This window comes from Falco peregrinus, chromosome 4, assembly GCF_023634155.1.
Source record: "Falco peregrinus isolate bFalPer1 chromosome 4, bFalPer1.pri, whole genome shotgun sequence".
In the NCBI taxonomy this organism is placed as follows: Eukaryota; Metazoa; Chordata; class Aves; order Falconiformes; family Falconidae; genus Falco; species Falco peregrinus.
The window spans coordinates 121,750,930-121,771,567 of NC_073724.1; the positions used below are offsets into that span (position 1 = coordinate 121,750,930).

General features: G+C 55.0%; 3 protein-coding genes across 3 annotated transcripts; 1 reads left to right on the forward strand and 2 right to left on the reverse strand.

Moving 5' to 3' along the window:
• Window positions 1-385: 385 nt before the first annotated feature.
• NEU3 (neuraminidase 3) lies at window positions 386-2,569 on the reverse strand. Its single transcript, XM_055802873.1, has 3 exons — window positions 2,434-2,569; window positions 2,085-2,365; window positions 386-1,956 (listed from the first exon to the last, which is right to left on the reverse strand). Exons 1-3 carry the CDS (start codon window positions 2,567-2,569, stop codon window positions 997-999), a joined length of 1,377 nt encoding a protein of 458 aa, XP_055658848.1. The 3' UTR covers window positions 386-996.
• Window positions 2,570-4,269: 1,700 nt separating this feature from the next.
• Window positions 4,270-14,412, reverse strand: SPCS2 (signal peptidase complex subunit 2). The gene is made up of 5 exons (XM_055802660.1): window positions 14,306-14,412; window positions 7,372-7,455; window positions 6,867-7,027; window positions 5,233-5,367; window positions 4,270-4,529 (listed from the first exon to the last, which is right to left on the reverse strand). The coding sequence occupies exons 1-5, from the start codon at window positions 14,342-14,344 to the stop codon at window positions 4,343-4,345; spliced, it is 606 nt and encodes a 201-aa protein (XP_055658635.1). The 5' UTR covers window positions 14,345-14,412; the 3' UTR covers window positions 4,270-4,342.
• Window positions 14,413-16,741: 2,329 nt separating this feature from the next.
• Window positions 16,742-20,580, forward strand: LOC101920975 (PHD finger protein 7-like). The gene is given in 12 exon segments (XM_055802874.1): window positions 16,742-16,750; window positions 17,807-17,917; window positions 18,014-18,079; window positions 18,081-18,119; window positions 18,424-18,516; window positions 18,518-18,549; window positions 18,668-18,830; window positions 18,950-19,056; window positions 19,182-19,295; window positions 19,539-19,657; window positions 19,802-19,868; window positions 20,047-20,580. Coding segments are annotated over 12 exon segments (1,059 nt in total). The 3' UTR covers window positions 20,186-20,580.
• The last annotated feature ends 58 nt before the right edge of the window (window positions 20,581-20,638 follow it).

Here is a 20,638-nt window from a genome sequence, read left to right on the forward strand (position 1 = left end):
CCTGGCCACCGGCCCCTGGCACCCCATGGCCGACGTTCCCCTGGGACCCCCCGCCGATGCCATCCCCACCAGCGCCCGCGCTTGTGCCCAGCACACCGGCCGCTGCCGCCACTTCTGCTTCGCCCATGAGACCCAGCGGGGACATTTTGGTTGTCCCCGGCGCTACCGGTAATACGGGGATGCTGGGACCGACCCCCTCCCCAGTAAAAAAAACAGTAACCCCGTAACCCTGGGGGGGGGGTGTAATCTTCTCTTCCAGGTGCTGCGTGCCCAAAATGTAGCGGCGGGATGGAGCAGGAGATGGTGATGCTTGGGGCCAGCCCACATCCCTCCCCAGCAGGGTCTCCCCCCTCGGGATTTTCCCAGAATTGGCTGGATTTCACTTATTTTGGGAGGATTTTATTTGGCACCAGCACAGGGATGTGAGGTTGCCCTCACCGTCGGGATGCCACAACCTGTCCTCTGTGGAGCAGAATCCCTCTCTCCTCCTACGCCCCGGAGATTTGAGTGCTTTTTTTCCATGGGAATACGGGGCAAAACTCAGCTTGTACTAGGAAACTGAAGAAAACAGGATTAAAAGAAAAGGTAAAAAAGGGGAACTTGCTCCCTGCTACATGGGGGGGGGGACACTGGAATTACCAGTATTTGTCACTAAACCACTGCTTGCTGGTCTGTTTGTCACCAGGGGACCAGCTGCTCTCAGTGGCACCTGCTGCTTTGTTGCTGCTACCAGGTGACAAACGCTGCTCTTGGGTGAAGCTGCGGCAGCTCAGGGGCTGTGCTGGCACCCGCCAGCCCACCGCCGGTCACCACCGACACCTACCCGATCAGTAATCTAAAAGCCAAGCGTTAATTAAATAAAAGCTATGTGATGCTGAGCCTCCGGTGAATCGAGAATGTCCCAGTGAGGTCCCAGCATTGCCAGGCTCACCAGCTCTGGCTGCTGGTGGTTGGGAGTGACCCCCCCGCCGGTCCCCGCCCCAAAATGGGTCTGTTTTAGGGAGTCTTGAGGTTCTGCTCGTGGCAGTCAGAGGTTTCCAGGGTGAAGAGGCAGAAGGTGATTTCCTCACAGGCACTGGTAGTGCCGCACTCAAACAAGCAGCCGAACATGCCGCCGGGGCAGACGGCCAGGTCAGAGTAACCAGCCGGCCCTGGGTGCAGCACCCATGGGTGCCACCAACCCGCCCCATCCAGCGGCGCGGGGTTGAGGTAGATACCCAAATTGCGCCGGCGGTGCCGGTCAGTCGGGTGGGAGTAAAGCAACCAAGTGGGTGCATCCCCGGTGCTGGCCGGCGCGGCGAAGCTCACCACGCTGCCCTGGCACCCCCGCGGCGGCTCGCCCAGCGCCTTGCAGCGCACCGGGCGCTCGAACTGCAGCCCGCGGTCGGTGCTGAACGCAACGGCCCGGCAACCCCGCAGCGCTCGGGCGTTGCAGTAGAGCAAGGGCTGGTGGGCATCGCTCCCACTGATTTCAGCCACCTGGCACTCGCCCGTCTGCGCACCGCCGACCAGGGCACCCTTGTGCCAGCTGCGCCCGCCGTCGTCGCTGTAGAAGATGAGGGCGTGCTGCCGCGTGTAGCAAGGCAGCCGCACAAGCCCGCACAAACACCTGTGCACGTAGTAGGTGTACGCTGGCACGACCAAGCGCCCCGAACCCAGCTGTACCCCATGGCCCGGTCCCACGGCGAAGGTGGCCCAATGGGCCAGGTCGGCACCGATGGCTTCATCCGTCACGTCCCGCAGCGGGGTCCAGCCGCAGCCGCCATCAGTGCTGGTGGCGAAGCAGAGGCGAGCGGCGCTGCAGCCCCTCCAGATCTGGCATCGCTCCGTCTTTCCCCACTCGACACAGATGCAGAAGAGGAAGATGGTGCCGCTCCTCGCATCGTAGAGGGGACAAGGATTCATGGTGCGGCGGCCGGGCAGCACCAGCGCTGACAGCTCCTCCACCGGACCCCACTGCCGGCGAGGAGAGAAACAGGGCTCAGCCATGGGAGGCACCGGTGCCACCGCACCCCGAAGCTGCCCGGCGCTGCTCCTGGGGATGGAGGTCGCGGCTGATGGCAACAGCCCCTGCTGGTTTTTACCGTGACCGAGGAGCCGTGCCGGTGGCCCCGCCGCAGCACCAGGTACTTGGTGTCCTCGTCTCTGGTGGAGGAGCGCTTCTCGGAGAAGGCCAGAAAGGTGGCGGCCGGGGGGATGTAGAGCAGAGCTGGGATGCGGTAGGTAACCCCGCTCGCCTGCCGAAACAGCGGCTCCGGCGGGAAGACCAGCAGGGATCCCGGTGATGGCGGCGGCGGCGGGGGGCTCTCCCCGCCACCCCCCCTGCTGTGGCAGGGTGGGAAGGACAGATGGTAAGGGTTAAATGCTGGGGGGGGGGGGGGGGGGGGGGGGGCTCATGCCCCCCGAGGTGGTGGGACAGGGATGAGGACTTACCTTGAGGCAGGTGAGGGCCTGGGACATGGTGGCCTCCCCGAGGTCCCCGCAGGGGCCTGAGCCGGACGGAAGGGGGGGGTGAGAGTGGAGCCCCTCGCTGGGGCTGGGGGCACACCCCGCTGTCCCGGCCCCACATCTCTGGGTCCCGCAGGGACTCCCCTCCTCTCCCCAGGCTGTCCCCAAGGGCTTGGTACCCCCCAGGACCCCCAACCCCTTTAGCACACCCAGTGTCCCCCAGCCCAGGGTCCCCGTAGCCACCCCCACCCCACCCCCCATGCCCTGATCCTACCCCCCCACCCCTCTTCTCCCTGCAACCTTCCTGCGTTCCCATAGCCCAACCCCCCCTGTCTACCCCCAGTGCCCGGACCCCCCCCATGTACCCCCCCTGCACCCCTCATGTCCCATCCGTCCCCCCCCAGCCTACATGTGCCACCCCCCCCCATCCACCCCCAATGCCCGGGCCCCCCCCATGTACCCCCATAGCCGGCACCCCCATGCCCCCCCCCAACCCCATAGCCCCACACTCCCTATGCTGACCTCGCACCCCCCCCCACCCCAGCCCGGCTCCCCTATGCCGCCCCCCCTCCCCCACCCCAGCCCGGCTCCCCTAGCCCCTGCATGCACCAACCCCTCAAGCCCCCCCGGGCCATGGCCCCCCCGTACATCCCCTGCATCCCTCCAGTCTCCCCCATAACCCACTCCCCTATCCCCCCACCCCGACTCCACTATCCCCCCCCCAGCCCCACTCCCCTAGGCCCTGCATGCGCCAACCCCCATAACATCCCCTGCACCCCCTCGGGAACCCCCCCAGCCCCACCCCCAGCCCCCCCGCATCCCCTGCAGCCCGGCACGGCCCCCCCCCAGCCCCGATCCCCCCTCCCCGCCCCACCGGCCACCGCCTCCGCCGCGTCGGGGCCGCCCCGCCCCGCCCCGCCCCCACCCGCCCCTTCCCGGCAGCGCCCGGCCCGCCCGGGCCCGGCTGGGGGGGGGGAGGGGGAGTGGGGGTGGGGGTGGGGGGGCTGCCCCCCATCCTGCACCGCCCAGCGCCCCAGGGGGCTCCGCAGCGCCGCCAGCCTCTGCGCTGCCCTTCCATCGCCCATCAGCGCCATCGGCGCCGTCACCGCGCCGCGTCACTCGGAAACCGCCGTCCCAGGGGAGGGGGCGCCTGGGACAGGAGGGGCCACCGGGCGGTGACGGGCGCGGTCGGTGGCAGCTCGGGAAGACCCCTCGCCTTCCCCTCCCGCCGTGCTTTTCCACTTTTTTTGCTTTCCTTTTCTTTCCCCCACCCCTTTCCCCTCCTCCCTTCTCCTTCCTTCTCGCCCATCCTTGCCCCCTTTTCCCTGCCCCCTTTCCTTCCCCTCTCCGCTTCCTTTTCCCCACCTTCCCGCTTCCCTTTCCTTCCCCCTGCAGACGACCTTCCTGGGCAGAGATCGAAGCAGGGTATCCGATCCCCTACCCCAACACCCAAGAGGCTTTTATAGAACACGCTCCCTTACCCCCAACTGAAAAAAAACCCCAAACCAACCCACTCATCTGTTTTACGGAAGGATTCTGTCCAGAATTGCCAACACCAAAAGGAAAGGTGACATTAGGAAAACGCGAATGGCAAACCCCCCCAGACACCCCCCGGCGCTGGCGGGTCAGAGCAGAGGAAGCCAGGGCAGCGCCAGCGATGAGGGACCCCACGGCAAATCCTCCCATCGCGGTGCGCCCGAAGCGCAGGCACACGGACGAAGGCTTGGGCATGAGCTTCACAAAACCATCATGGATCCAAGATGAAAAATCCCACTCATCCAAAAAGGAACAGGATTTCAGGACAAAAACCAGAGGCAATGATTCACTTTCTTTGCTATCTCACTTTATTGGTGTTAATTTAGCACGTTCCCAAACAGGCAGGCGGCGTCAGAAATCATTTTATTTTCCTCTCCAGGGCCAGGCTGTCGTGCAGCTTGGACACCTCCGGCTCGTAGGCCTCCATGACTAACGTCCCGTTGTTATCAAAGAATTTCGCGATGGATTTGGTGAACTCGGCTTCCCTCTGCTGTTTGGTTTTCCCGCTGATGAAAGTCAGCTTCAGGGTGTACTTGTCATCAAACCTGCGGGCAGGGCACGGAGTGCAGAGCAAAATTTAAGCCTGGCTTAGCTGAGACACCAACGAAAAGCCGAGAGGAGCCCTCATCATGGTCAAGGGTCAAGCCCACAGGAGCAGAGCTCTCCCCACAGACACTAACCGCTACAACGCGCAGGCATTAATTACAACACGATTAAAGATTTTTGTACTTTTTGTGGTTAATTCCCCTACCCCCCCATTTAAAGAGAAGCGAAACGTGAACATTTGCGGCACAGAAGCGCTTGGCACCGCTCCCATTTCTAGGCTGGGACATCAATTTTGATGGAGTGAAACAGATTTGTAGGTATAAAAATAAATATTTAGGGAGATCCTACAGAGAGGTATGGATGGAAACAGCACACACGAGACTGGCGGATGCTCAGCCAGCCCGCTGCAGATCGCCGATTACTTCTGAGTAATAATATTCCGTGGTGAATATTAATCATGACTTGCCTGGGAAACTGCAAAGATCATGACCAGTAGCCAGCTCTTTGCAGAAAGCTCACACCCCCAGCACAGACACCAATATTTCCCCCCACTTTGATTAGGAGTTAACCAAAACGCAGCTTTTTTGCCCCGCCACGGAGCGTGTGGTAACTAGAGGCGCACGCGGCACAGGCAAACGGAAGCGGTGTCAGTACCGCACCGCCGCCTGCGAAGCCAGGGCTGCCGGAGCATACGATAGATACCGTTTGAGACTGGAGGAGAGCTGCCAAACGTCGTCGGGGTCCATCCCCGCGGGGTCTTTTCTGTGAGCTACGAGGAAAATGCTCTTTTCTTTGTATGAGGTATAGATGGTCAGGATTCCCATCATCACAAAATATGTGCAAAAAAAGTTAAGGAACCTAAGAAGTTGCAATTAGGAGTAGAAATTAGGTAGAGAAGTCGCCTGGATTCCCTCCGACACCATCATTTAACTACCTCGCATGACATTATCATTCCAAACAGGATGCTTGGCTGATGCCTCATTAGCATGAGAAATTAAATAACAATTAAGATACTTAAATCTTTGCCGTTGCACTACTAGCATTAATCCACACCTGGAAGTGGTGAGGAAAGAACAACTCCCTAACATGCTTTCCTGAAAGGGATTTCTCCAGCCACATAAAATGCTTTGTTCGTGAAACCATGAAGTAAAAGCGGAAATCATGACAAGGAAATACCATTTTTAATTAATCTGCTAAAGTTTTGGAGCAACATCTGTTGGGAGACAGTGGGAAACTGTGACACCAAACAAGCCACAGAATTAATTGCTGTGCATTCCTCCTAAGCACCTATCAAGCAATTAATCTTTCTCATTTTTGGAATTAAATAATTTTAAGTGTTGCAAGACTAATTACCCACCATTTGTGCTGAAAGCCAACCGGAACAACTGTCACCTGGAACAGGGAAGTGACCTGCCCACCATCAGGCAGCTGTTTGTGGTACAGCGACTTCTGGGCCAGCCATAAGCTTCCAGGCTACCAGTTCACACTGCCTCGCTGGTACCATCAAGCCCACCCTGGAAAGCGGACTTGTCAGCCGCTCCAGGAAAGCGCCGCTCATCTGTCACGCACACTTCTCTTTTAAAACCCCTACAGGTGTCTGCCTTGCTACAGGAGCTGCAGGGAAATCAGTGCCACGGCGACCTTCTGAGCCCAAACAGGAAAAACCCCACCTCGGCTTTGCTGGAATACTGGAAACGGAGTGGTTGACTCTTACAACAGAGTCGACATCTAAATATTTAAACCTCAATTTGTGGCGCTACCCCTCCTAAATGCAGCATCTGCTCCTCTTTGGCAGAGGCAGAGGCAAGAACCCCCTCTGTACTCTGCACTCTCAGTACCTGAATCTATCGTATTAGGGCAGAAGTCTCTGTAACCAGGCTGTGGGCAGAATAAAAACCCAAATCAAAACACCAAAGAATCCCTGGAAGCTTTCAAGAGCTGATCTTCAGTTTGACATTAACACACCTAAGTGGAGCGGCCTCTGCGCAGTCACTGTCTGAGATCCAAGAAATCTGCCCAACACGGTCGGGAGCCTGGAGCGTGGATCCGCTGCCCAGGCAGCTGCTGACTACTCTGACGTGACTGGAATTGCTGTCCAGGCTTCCCCGTGGCTGCAGGGCATCCCAGAGATCACCCAAATTTGGGTGCGTTACACCCAGACAGGCAGGAATTTTGCCATCACATGAAAATGATTTGATTATCGGCTGATCTCCCCACCACGGGAAGTAAAATTCCCACAGGCCTGAAAAAGGGCATACAGAGAAGGGTTTTCTTGTGCTTCACAGCGAAAATAAAAACCCTTTGGGTACAAACAAGACAACATCCGCAAAGGATATGATGCAACACAAAAGGCAAGAACAGGTTTGGATTCAGGAAAAGGGTGCAGGTAATCCCAAATCAAAGCTACAATCGCAAAGAGACAAGAGATTGTGCAGATGATGAGGCGGCCATCAATCAAACGGAAATTTTCGACATACTTGTACTTCTCCAGGAGAACCTGTGGGAGAAATGCACAGTCCAGTTTATTTTGTGCTTTTCATAAATTTGACAAACTGTTTCTGGAAAAGATTTAGATAAAACCATCCCAATTATACAGGTAAACAGAGCAGAAACTTTACGCAGAATTAATGTCTGCATCAGATATCATAATAATTGCTGATACTCTTAAGCACAAACACTGCTTTAGCCATGGAAATCTCAAGAGATGCTACAGTGCCAGCACAGATACGGGCACTTCACAACGAAACCACAAAAAGTTTACAGAGTTTTTAAACTAAATGTGGAAACCTAAGAAAAGACAGCATTTCCCAAGAGGGAGCAACCAGCAGTCACAGAACGCACCTTTTTGGCAGAATCATCCAAAGAATTTTTCACAGCTGAACCGTCCCATTTGTCAATTTTTACTGGCTTGTCGTCAATCTTCCACTGCAACGGAAACCGAACACTTATATGAGAACGTGGCATGGGTTAACCTTTCATTTTAATATGCTTGTTCCTGTCGTGAGCACAAAGATAGGAGGCAACCCACAAAACAGCTACCCAGGAAAACCTGACCAGAGATGGAGGGAATCCGGTGCCTGTTACACAGCTGTACCGCTCCAACAGTCACTCAGCGCAGACGTACCCGTTACCCTTGCAGAATGAAGCCTGTAAATCTTGTCACGGGTACTGAACGTATTTGGCGGAGTGACTTTTTACATCAGTTTTACTCTAATTTTGATTCTGCATTCGCTGCTCCTGCTGCCATCCACAGAAGGTGTTGGTTATGGCTTAATTCTTGCCTTTGAACATGTTCACGCTTTTCAGCCGTGCTATCACCAACAGACTTTTTTGGGTTTAGTGTCAGAAGAAAGATTTCCAGGCACTCTTAACAATCTGGGTACAAGGGGAGAATATAAAGGCACAAACAAATGAAGTTTCACTCAGACCATCCTCCAGAGGGAAAGCAAAAGACTCTTGTCACCCTCCTACATTCAGATCTTCCTCAGAAGCGGGTCTTCCATCAGTAATTAAGCTCAGCCACAACACTGCAGCTTTTCAAAGACATTAGTTTTCCTCTTTCCTGAACGACATTATTTTTTGGCGACACTACTCCTTTTAGCTGCAGTCAAGACACATGACTTTGAGCCCTGTGTATTTAAGTTGTCAAATATTTCAAACAGTTGAGCGACTGGAGCTCAAATTTTAGCTGCCATTAGAAACGATTCTCAAGTTCACTCACGTTATTTCTTACTCCTGAAGCTCACAAGCTGGATTTATTAACTACCTGTCAGAAGAGCTCATTTCCCTTCTCTGGCAGGAATGAAACTGTTTTAAAGAAAGATGTAAAACCTGATCTACTTCCCCTATACTTGCACAGGGAAAAGCCTGATCATCCTTCAGGCTCTGCAGGTATGAATTATTAGGTGCACAGTAAATGTCACTACGTGCGCACAGGCAGTAGCTGGTTTACGAGGGACAAAAGCAACAGCCAGAAGAATTTAAAATTCACGGACAACTGGTGAAGAGGTCTCACATCAGTGTAAGTTACACAATATTTTAGGTGGCTACTTCTTTATAGCATTTTTTCTAGGGTTAATTAGCACACATGACAATTGAAAGACAAACCCTTTGCTATGAAAGAATACAGAAAAATTCTTTTAACTATTCTTCCTTATAAAAGGATCTACACCAGTTTTATTTCTTGCCCTCTGGAATTGCCAAAGATTACAGTATCAAGAGCTAGACTAGGGAGAAAGGAAAACAAAACAAACCAAAAAAACCCACCCTTTTCCTCATTAGTGAACTGCAAGTCAGAAGTCTCTAAGTAATAACACCAACATCCAATCCCTCTTTCATTATCCCACAGATAAATTAAAAAAAAACAAAAACAACTTTCAAGAAGCCCATCCAGATGTTACCTCACGGTTGCCAGGTGCAGGCTCCATTTCTTGCAAGGGAGTGGAAGGTAAAACAACAAGCCTGTCGACACAGAAATGCTCTCTAGCAAACCCCTAAAACAGAGTACTTCCCTGAAACAGTACCAGCTACTTCTGCTACAGAATCATTCCTGTAGGGTGCAGAAAAGTCCTGTTATTTTAAAGACAAAAATATTGTCCAGCAGGACACATGCAAGACACAGCACATCTGGATTCGCTACTGGATACATCGATAACTGAACCCCACACTCAGACGTGACTGTGGGGAAATATTCTGTCCTTCATTGTACTCATACAGCTCAGGTGAAGGCAAGCCTTACTGAGGAGGGAAGGAATCACTCAGCCTGCAGATTTTATTTTTGTTATCGATAAAACTCTGTGAAAAGGCTCAGTCTTTATAGCTGGTCAACTCTTCCCCCTGCTGCTTTTTACAAATAATAAAGAACAAAATGAATGAGAAGTTCTTAACACCACAAGGAACCTTCACAGGCCGTTTGAAGGCTCTCTCCAGAGCAGATCTCCCCTTAAGTACAGTTTTACTAGCCTGTGTGGGGTTTTTCACGCCCAAAGGGCACTAAAGGAATAATTTTGTAGAAATAAAAAATACATCTGAGCAAATATTTTGAATGTTTTCTGCATTTCTGGGGCTAAAACAAGACAATCCTTAGTATAAAATATGACAGCATTCTCCAGCTTACTCCTAAGTCAGAGGAAGAATCCAGAGACATTTGAGAAGGTATCACTCCAGTGTAATTTTTGTGATATGTGTTAGGATTAAATATTTAATATTGCAATCTTTGCTTTCAGCAACAGCAGTTTACCTGGTATTAAAGTACAGTATGTTTATCTCATCATCAATGCTCAAGTTTTCAGTCAATCTTATTATGTCTGGTTTTTCTTCCTAGAGTCTGTGTGGATGGAATCAAGACTTACGCAAAAATTTCTTCTCCTCCCAGATAAAGCCAACAGCTTATTTGAAGATAGAACAGTTGGAAAACACTAATGAGAAAAGCTCAAGAACCAAGAAATAAATGAAAGTGCCAGGATTTTAAAAAACAAACACACACCCTCAAGATTTTACAACTATTTTACAGGCACACTGGAAAGCAGCCCTGCAGTCACAGGACTGCTAACACTTCACCTGCAAAAGGGATTTGCAGAGAGGGGAATATCCATATGTAAAATGAGTCAAGGAGCTGTCATAATAATGGGTATCCAGGAAGCCTGGGACAGAGGGAGAACTAGATTCTTGTTTCTCGCTCTCTGTCCCAAACCACCCAACGCAGGCAGTATTTAACTGATAGTGGTCTCCAACAGAGAACCACCACTTTCAAGGGTAGATATAAAGCCCAAATGATGTATTTTTTGAAATAAAGCTGTTACTGGGGGGTGGGGTGGGAATAATCTGATCTTAGACTGCCTAAAACAATGAGCTGTACCAGCAGTTCTTCAGTTCAGCCTCAGTCACAAGGAAGCCTGAACAAGTTCTGGTTCAAGACAGTAACAGCTTGATAATCTCAGGGCGGTTCATGTCAGGAGGACCTTGCAACGGGGACACATCTGCAGTTTGGGACTTCAGCCAGGGAGAAGCTTTAGCCCTCCCTTTACCTGCATTGCGATGTTCCCCTGAGGTTACTTCTCCTAACACAGTACAGCACTGCAGCGCTGCTGCTGCTGCTTCCCTAATTCTTCCAGGCTGATCTGCAGCATCAGACCTAGGGAGAGGCTGGGACGCTGCGCTGGTCCCTGAAGCACCAGTGCTGTGGAAGAGGAGCAGAAGGAGGTGCTCAAACAAAGCCATCAACATCCATGTGTCCACATGTTGGACATGTGTCGATGTGGATGGACTTGTCCATGACACATGGACAACACAACAGAAATGTGTGCACATCTGGATGTTGACATCTACACGACAGTGCAGCTGTGAGCAAAACCTTTGACTGATGGCCATCCCACGTTCAGCTTGGGAAAGCGCCAGAGATTTGGCTGCTACCACCAAGTGGTCACCCTCCACTGCAGGGGAAAAGCCTCCACCCCACTCTTGGGTCTGCAGAATAGCCCTGCCTTGCCTGCAGACGCGGGGAAGGAAGGTGAAGCTGCACCGATGTGCTGTGGAGCCTGGCAGATGCAAACACATCTGCTCCTCTGGCTAGTGGATGGTATTTTTCAGCTAGTTATTTATTTTGAGCACTTCAGGTGTGAGCTCCAAAGGTTTCAAAAGAAAAACTCAGATTTTAGTTCCAGCCTGACGGAGGGAAAAAAACTCACCCAACCACCAGTTCAAAGCCGTTTTTTAGTTTGGGTGGTTTTTGACTCCTTTGTTTTAACAACCAAGTGGCAGGTTATCACACTTGTCCTGAACACATCCTATACTGCAACTACGATGTTCTACAACCAGGCACAGCTAGGAAGTGGATTTGGTACCTGAAAGTGTACCCATGTAAGAAAAAGGCTTCAGAGCAAAGGCTGAACTATAGCCTGTGGTTACCTGACTAAAGAATGAAAGAATAAAATCAGAAATGCAACTTCAGAAAGCTGCAAAACCAATCTGACACTAGAAGCACACAAGGACCTCAGGTGTTCACAAACAAAGAGCAAAGACACTGCCTGCAGCTGGACTGCAACAGGAGAGCATTCCGCTGTGAGCTCCAAAAAAAAGTGCTTGCTTTCACAGCAGACACCACAGGACCTGAACACTTGCAAGGCTCTTTGTCAAGCTATCACCTTCATTTAAATCCCTTCACAAAGCTCCCTCATTGGCAGGAGGCACACGAAAATCCTATGGGAGAAATTTCAAGATGTTCACATCTCAGAGGAAAGACATGGCACAAACTCAACTTTTTTCTTCCCCTGCCTTATTCCTTCTGCTGCTACTGTCAGCCTCATTCACATCACGTCCAATTTTAGCCTGAAACATCTTCTGGGTAGCTAGCTTGTCTCTTCAAATATTGCTCTGAAGTTTATGGCACACTTTGGGTATTACAAACATAAATGCCCACGTCATACAGTAAAAAAAGATTTGTTGCTACTGCAAGAGGAGCACCAGCGTAGACTACATAAACTCAAGGGGAATAACATTACTGCTCATAATCTGTGTTTTCTGTTTCAAGCATGAAAAGAAAGGAACCTCCCCTTCCTAAAACGTAGAATTCAAATTTGAACACACAACAGTGCAGCCAAGGGAGGTTGGAAGGGCCTCAGCAGATGAAACATGTCCACTCCTTCAATGCACAGAGCTGACACGGCAGCTGACCGCCTTTTCCTGTAGTTGGGGCTGCAGCCAACAGAGCAGCCAGTCCCAAACCGCACATCTCCACCCCTCCCCACATAAATTCTAAAATAACAGTGACATTGCACACCATGAGCTGGCAGAAGCAGGATTTGCAAGTGGCAGAGTCCAGGGACACCTCGCTAAACATCAGTTCCCTCCTCTTCAAGGAAGAGTTGCAGCAAACTCCAGCGAGTCAGCGTGGCCATTCTCAGCTCCGACTACCTCAGCCTCTGCCTTGGAGGAAGAAATTCTGGATCACACTCTCCCCAGAATACCAGTGCTGCCTGCCCATACCCACAGTCAACATCCCCTGGTACCAGAGAGCAACTTTTGGGGCACAGGAGCAGCAGACGGTCACAATAGTTGGTATTCACGACTGGCTTTAGTGTCGGAGCTTGCAAAACTTTTGAAGGTTTTGCTCTAACAGTAGCAGATTGTGATCGGTTACTTAGCGTTGCACTAAATGCGTGACATCTCAAATGTGCTTGAGAGGACTGTAGCCACTGCTGCACACCACATCAAGTTCAGTGGCTGTGCAGCTCTTAAGGCGGTCCTGATTAAGCAGGCAGAGATCAGGAGAAGCTCCCGATTATCACGAACAGTTAAAGAACACGAGAAGGACCAAAAATGGGATAGTTAAAACACAGAACTCCCTAAATTCGCCCTAACTTAGCTTACCAGTGACGTACAAAAAAAATACACTAAACAAGTAACCCATCCTGATACTGTCAAGCCTTGTCGATAACCTGTTATTTTGCTGTTTGAGACAAGCCTGAGCAAATTAATGACCTAAGGCCACAATTCTCCAGATAATACCTCAGCAATATATACACCGGTTCACAGAAATTACCAGATTTCATTTAAGTCATCCAGGGGGGAGGAAATGAAGGCCCACAAATCAGCATGGAGACAGATGGAAAAGAAGACAGAACATTATCAAGTGTGTATATGTACTTCAGGTAGAAGCCCTGCTGAAACTATTCAATGGTTTCTCACTAAAGGATTCAGCTCCTGCACCAACATGTTTCCTTTGCCAACAACTCCTTTTCATTCTGAAAGCCCTCAGCATCCACAGAACACACAGGAGGCACACGACTGCCTGGAGAGCAGGATACTTTCCAAAGTTCTTTAAGTTTAATCACAAGACACTGTCATTTCAAAACCGAAAGCTAGGCACACTCACAGAAGATAGACAGAAATATTTCACTAGCATGTCGTCCCCTAAAATATCTCCCTCAACAGCTTAATCTACTGGTCTAAAGAAAACGCACCAAGTTCTTCAGGGATAGTAAGGGTAACGTCACCTCAAACAGACGCAAGAAAACGATACTCTTTAGAAATCACGAGTGTACACATCTCTATGAACTTCAAAATGTGGATGGCTGCAACTGAAACCACTCTGAAGTTCAACGACCGACGCCAAATGCACTGCTCTGAAGATACACCCTCTCGCACTCAAGAGATACACAACTGTTCCGTCTCCTCGAGACCAGACGAACGCCGGCAGGTGCTGGGCTCCAGCCAGAAGCCCGCCGAGGGGCCCAGGGGCTGCGCCCCCACCCCCGAGCGCTGCAAACCCGGCCCAGGCCAAAGCGGCCCCACAACCCGGCGCCTTCAAACCGCCGAGGCGAGACCGGGCTCAGCACGCTCCGCTCCGCCCGACCCCTGCCCGGCGTCACTCTCCCGGCCGAGCGCGGCACCGCCAGCCGGCTCTGTCAGGGCGGCTGGGCTAAAACCAGCTACGCCGGCACAGGGAAGGAAAAAAAAGAAAAAAAAAAAAAAAAAAAAAAGAGAAGTGGCGGTCTGGCAGGCGGCTGCTGCTGCCTCGGCAGCCCAGCGTACTCGACCTGCCCAGGGGACGCTCCCTCCCTCCCCGCGCCTCTCCCCCTGCCCGGCTCCTGCGAGGCGGCGGCAGCGGGCGGTGGTCCCCTAGGCGCCGCGCCTGAGGCGGGGGATGCCCCTCAGCGCCGAGCTCGGGGCGGCCGCGGCCGTGTCGGCTCTAGGGACACGGCTGGGGCAGGGGGTGCCGTCGGCGGGAAGCGGCGCGGCGGGCGGGCCGGCCCCCGGGCGGGCGGCAGCGCGGTACCTTATCGAGCAGCCCGTTCCTGCCGCCTTTGGCCGCCATCTTCTCGCCGCCCTCCGCCCCCGCCCTCGCCGCGCGACCTGTTCGCTCCTGATTGGCCCCGCGCGGAGGCCGACGGGAGAGGGCGGGCAGGAAAGCCACACCCCCTCTCCGCCGCGTTGCACGCCGGGAAACGTAGTTCGTAGCGCTGGCGTGCCCCATTGCTATGGCGACGGGGCGGCGCGGGGGGGCGGCGGCGGCGGCCGTGCGGGGCCCTCCCGGGGAGTGGGGCCGGGAGAGAGGCTGGAGCAGCCCCCGGCCCGCGGGGTGAGGGGCGGGCGGTGCCGCCCGGCGGGGCTGCTGGGGCCTGGGGCGGGTGAGGGGGATGCGTGTGGGGCTCCTCTGGGCTGTGGATGACTGTGAACTCTATGGTCGGGCGTGGGGTGGGGGTGGGGGGGCGTGTGTGAGGAGGGGGGGTGTCTGTGGTGCATGGGTGTGAGGGGGGTGTGTGTGTGCGGGGGGGGTGTCAGTGGTGCGTGGGGGTGGGGGGTAGAGGGTGCGTGAGGAGGGGGTTGTCCGTGGTTGGTGCTGTGAGGGGGGGGGGTGTGTCTGGGGGGCGTGTGTGAGGAGGGGGGGGGTGTCTGTGGTGCCGTGAGTGTGTGTGTGTGTGTGGGCACTGTGTGAGGAGGGGGGTTGTCTGTGGTGCCATGGGTGTGGGGTGGGGGTAGGGAGGGTGTGAGGAGGGGGTTGTCTGTGGTGCCGTGAGTGTGTGGGGGGTGGTGTGTGTCTGTGGTGCTGTGAGGGGGGGGGGGGGGTGAGGGGGTGTCTGTGGTGCCGGGGGGGGGGGGCGCTGTGTGAGGAGGGGGTGTCTGTGGTGCCATGGGGGTGGGGTGGGGGTGGGTAGGGGGTTGGCGGTGGTGCCTGTTATAAACGAATACAATTTATTTGGGTTCAATCAATTTAGGCTGAGAAACAATAAGCAAAACAGCGCTGGGTGTGCGGAGAGCTCCCTTAGCTCCACCACACGCACGCCGAGTTCTGAAAACAGCATCTTTTATATTCTTGCACCAGCATCGTGACCAATCTCTTCTCGCCGGATAATGGTCCCGCTCTCCCTCCACTGCATCACCGGAGTTACTGGGGTAGCCTTCTCGCCTATTGGGTCACCCAAGACTCTCAGGGTGTTTGTCTCTTTGGCGCTTTGAGAGTCTCAGGGTCTTTGTCTTCTTGGGGCGCTTTTCTAAGTAGCGATTGGATCAGCTCTAGGCGGAGTTTCTAAGAAGTGGTTACACTGCTTTAAAGGAGAAGCACATTCGCCTATATTTTATTTTTACATGTTCTCCGTTTGATTCCGAACATTCATTACAATTGTGATACAGGTTATAGAGGTCACAAATTACCCTAGATCCACACAGGGCACAACAATTACACCCATCACACCATATTCTATTTTGACATGAATCATGCCTATGCTTTCCACAGTGCCGTGAGTGGGGGGGTGTGGGGCTCTGTGAGGGGGGTAGGGGTGTGTGTAAGGAGGGGGGCTGTCTGTGGTGCCATGGGGCGGGGGTACGGGAGTGTGAGGAGAATGTGGGGCTGTGTTGATGCGAGAAAATACAGTGAAAACCCTAAAACTCTGCAGACAGGAGTTGCACAGATGACAGGAACTATCAACAGTCAGGCAGGAGCCTCATTAGCTGCGAGAAGGTCTGGAGCTCGGCCTGTGCAGCGCTTCAGAAGGGACGGTCAGTACAGGCGCAGAGGAGCTCCACAAGCATGTCCATCAGTAGCCTTCTGACAAGGACTTGCTAAGTGCTAAAAGAAAAACTGCTGAAGTTGTAAGGCTCGAGGGCACGAGGTTAAAATAGTTGTGGTAGGGGGAGATCCCGACCTCCTACTCAAGTGGCCCCCCCGAAGAGAGTGAACCCCTGCTCGGGGAGCATGCCCAGTAAAGTTAAAATGAACTGTACCTTCAAATTGAAGCGAGGAAGCAACTAACCAATATTTAGTTAGCTGTAGACTTTGGGCAGAACTAACCAACTTCACTGTATAAATATGCATTGTGAGTACAACTAGGTGTGCAAGTTAGGAGGAGCGACCCCCCCTTGCACCTGGCGCTGCAATAAACACACCTGCTTTATAACTTACCCCGAGTTATGGATTGAACATTCCACATGTCAGCACCACTGTGAAGAGCCCGGGCATGGCTGAGGGGCAGGGGCAGGATCTGGGGGTCTCCCCTGACCTCACCGCATCTCCAGCTCAGTGTGGGCTTCTCTACCCAGAAGCTCACCAGGGCCGAAACGGGCCCTGGATGCCAGGGCCACTTGTGTTCCCCAGGCATAATAATCGCGTGCTCGCACCCCTCTTACCCACTCGGGTGCGGCCCGAGGGGTATGACCATCCCGTTTCCCCCGGCTATCCCTGGGGTCAGCAGAGGCCAATGTTCTAGAGGGGCACATGGTTGGGGTACTGATGGCACCGCGTAAACATGCTGTTCCGTGCACACGCAGGTGCGAGGACGTCTCCAGAAAGGACCCGAGGGGCTGGATATTGAGCAGTGGAGGGTGCCGACAGGTCGTAGGTTTTTTCTTTTCCTTCCCACACAAAATTCCACTGTGCTTCATGGGTAGGCAATACTCTACTCTTCAACGCTGTTTCTCAATGGGTAGTTTTTCCATAACATGTGGGATCTCCAGGTTTAAACCCTGGTGCAGGAAAACCCCAACAAGTACACATATGGCAAATATGGGTTTGAAGCTCTGGGACACACCAGGTTTCCTTCCACTGGGTCCCACGACCATGTTTCACAGCTCATCGTTTGTGAACAATTCCTTAGGGGAGTGTTCTCATGGGCTCGGGGATTTATCTCCCGTGTATCAGCTGTTACGTGCATTGGACAAAACAATATGGAAGGGACCAAGCCCATACCCCATTTGCTACGAATCTGAACAGGCCAACCTGGGGACAATGGGATGTTAAATTCGTGGTATATGGGTTCCCCGTGGGGTCTCGATACAAACCGGATCCCGCCTTTCCAAGGGGTCCAGACCCCCTGCTCAACGGGCAGCTGGTTGAGGTGCCCACCAGGCCCCTCTCTGCCAAGCTGCTTTCCAGCCGGGCGTCCGCAGCCTGTGCTGGTGCCGGGGCTTGTTCCTCCCCAGGGGCAGGACTCGGCACTTGCTGCACCCAGTGAGGTTCCTGCCAGCCCCTTTCTCCAGCCCAGCCCGGTCCTCCGAAGGCAGCGCAACCACTGGGGTGCCAGACACGACCACCCCCCATTTTGTGGGTGCCAGCAGTGCCCAGTGCCAGCCCGTCCCCACTGGGGTTGGGCACCGAGGGTGTCACACTCCCACCTGCGGAGATAGATGGATGGAAAAGTCACAGCACCGGGGCAGAGGAAATATTTAACATTCCAGATGGGGGGGCACTGCGGGAGGCTCCCAGCCCTGCCCCCCCAGCCACTCACTGGCAGGGGAACCCATTGCTCTTCTTCACTAACACTGCCACCACGGGGGCTTGTAGAAGCGGACGCGGCGGGGCCAGCAGTGGCGTCGTCTCCACCAGACTGCGACCCCGGACATCGCTGGGGAGCTGTGCCAAAAGCATGAACTCTGTGTCCACGAGAACTGCGTGGTGAGTCCCTGGGGCTCGACACCCCCAACGGCCCCCAGTTCCCAGCCCCGCATCGCCGGCAGCCCCTGGCACATGCCCTCTGTTCCCCTCTTGCAGTACCACGCCAGCAGGCTCAGACAGAGAGGGGCCGATCAACATGGCTTCTACGGCTTTCTCAAGTCTCCGCGACGTCAGGCGGGTGATGAAACGGACAGCACAGAAGGTGAGGCTTGGGGCCACGTGCCCCCAGCGCTGTGCCCATGCCCCACGTGCCGCGCCGCACGGGCCAGCAACCTCTAGGGATGCTCTGGCAGCCGGCTGCAAGCAACCGCCAGGTCCTCCGTGATTCAAAACGACCCATTTCTGTGGGAGTTGGGGACTTGGAGAGGAGCGGTTGCTTTATCAGTGGCCCGGTGTCCTTGGCCTGGTGGCCCCCCAAAACATAGCACGGGTCTTCATGGTGAGGGCAAACCGGGATCCCCAGGGGCATGCGGTGCTGACGCCATCCACCTCCGTGCCGTTCCCAGAGGTGCTGCATCTGCCAGCTACTGGGAGCCTCCATCTCCTGCCGCGGCTGGCGCTGCTGCCGGACGTTCCACTTGCCCTGTGGCAGCGAGCGGGGGCTGCGTCTCCCAGTTCTTCGGGGAGTACAGGTGAGTGTGGCTGCCCCGCTGGGCCTGCTGTGGGGCTGTGCAGGAGGAGGAGAAGGAGAAGGAGGGGGAGGAAGAGGAGGAAGAGGGCTGGGGCTGAACTGCCACCTCCATCCCGGAGGTACTTCTGCTGGAGGCACCGGCCGGTGCAGCGAGTGAGGGCGACGCAGCAGGACCAGACCCTCTGCCTAATCTGCCGGGACGAGGTGGCGGGGCGGCCCTGTTATACCACCATGGTCTGCCCCAGCCGCGCCAGCACCTGGTCCCACCGCCGCTGCATCCAGGTAGGCGCCATCGCCCCGGTCCCTGACATGGTCAGCCCGGTGGTCACCCCGTCACCCAGCTCCGGGGAGTGAACGGGTCCCTCCCGCCACTGCTGATGCCGATGCCACCTCTGCCGTAGGGCCAGGCGCTGCGCTCGGGCCTGCACCACTTTCGGAGCCCTCTGTGCCGGGACATGACAGCCTTCCAGGCAGAGATGTTCCGCTTGGGCATCAAAATCCCCAACAGGTCGGTACCCTCCCCGCTGCATCCCTTGCCCTCCGCAATACCCCAGCGGATCCCCTCCGGCCCTCCTGGGTGCCGACGGGGTGTCCCCCATGCCCCCGGTGCTGAGTGCTCCCCTCTTCCCACAGGGATGCTGCCTGGGAGGAGGAGGGCTCTCTCCTCGACTTGGTGCTCTGGCAGAGCTCCTGCGACGCCGACCAGTGCCTGTGCCCTCTGGGCCGCGACCAGGCAGAGCAGGCGGGGTGAGTGCTGGTGGTCCTGGACCCCACAGCCCCAGTGAGGACACGATGCCTTCGTCTCCTCTGACGGGCAGGGGTGGAGGTTCCCTGGGATGCTGAGCCAGGCATGGCGCAGGGTGCGTTCTGGCAGCTCAGCCCCGGCTGCCAGGATGGGAGCAGGGTAGAGCTGGGCTCGGCACAGTGCCGGGGCTGTCGGCCCACAGCTCGGGGACCTTTGGTGGCAGTGGGTACCGTTGCTCTCCGCAGGCCGTGGAGACTCCTGGTCTGCAGCTCCTGTGGCTCCCGTGGGACCCGCCAGTGCTGCTCTGCCCTGGAAGATGCCACCGAGTCCTGGGAGTGCAGGGACTGCAGCGGCACGCACAGCGGTGAGGGGGGCAGCGGGGGGACAGGGTGCCCAGGGCGTGGTGGCTCCCACAGCCACTGGGGACTTGGGGACACGCGCTGTGACGCGTGGAGGGAGGGAGCGTGGCAGGGGCTTGTTGTGCTCATCATCTCCCTGCCCCTTGCAGTGCCCGACATTGCAGCCGGACCAGACTCTTGTCGCCTGGCGCAGGGACCCTGGCACAGCGCTCCCAGTAAGATCACTGGCACAGGCTGCCCAGAGGCTGTGGAGCCCCCTCCTCTGCAGACGTGCCAGCACCACCTGGACACAATTCTGTGCAGCCTGCTCCAGGAGGACCTGCTTTTGCCGGGGGTTGGACTAGACCATCTCCAGAGGTCCCCTCCAGCCCTGACCATGGTGTGGTTCTGTGACCCCTGGCACTTTGGCTGAGGAAGAAGAGGCCAGGCTCCTCGAAGGACAACCCGACACACAACTACCCTCCCAGTTGCTGTGCAGGGAACGTGCTGATCCTCACTTGCAGAAGCTGGAACTTTGCCCATGGGCTTGCTGATGTGCATGAGCACTGCAGGGCAAGAGCCTTCGCTCTTCCCCATCCTCTTTAGAGAACGGAGACAGTGCGATGTTTGACAGTGATAATGTGCAGCTGTGGCCTTGCTTTGATGATGTGCAGCTCTGATCCTGCAGCAAAGATGTAAATAACTTTGAGGGAGTATGAGAATAAACCTGGATGAGACAGAAACAAGGGGGAACGTGATCTCACCTCTAGAGGATAAGGGAACAGCAGAGTCGCCTGTAGTGAGCAGGGGCTGGGTGCATGGACAGTAGAGCTTCAGAAATAATAAAGCTTTTAGCAGCGCACGTACAGAGTATAAATTATAAAAGCTGTAACTAAGTAACAATAAATGTCTTTGCCTCACAACCCTTGCAAGGTCCGTGCCTCGTATGCCACAGTCCTCCAGTGCCGGGCAAGTGCAGATGCTCTGAGGAGGGAGCACCAGTCCCT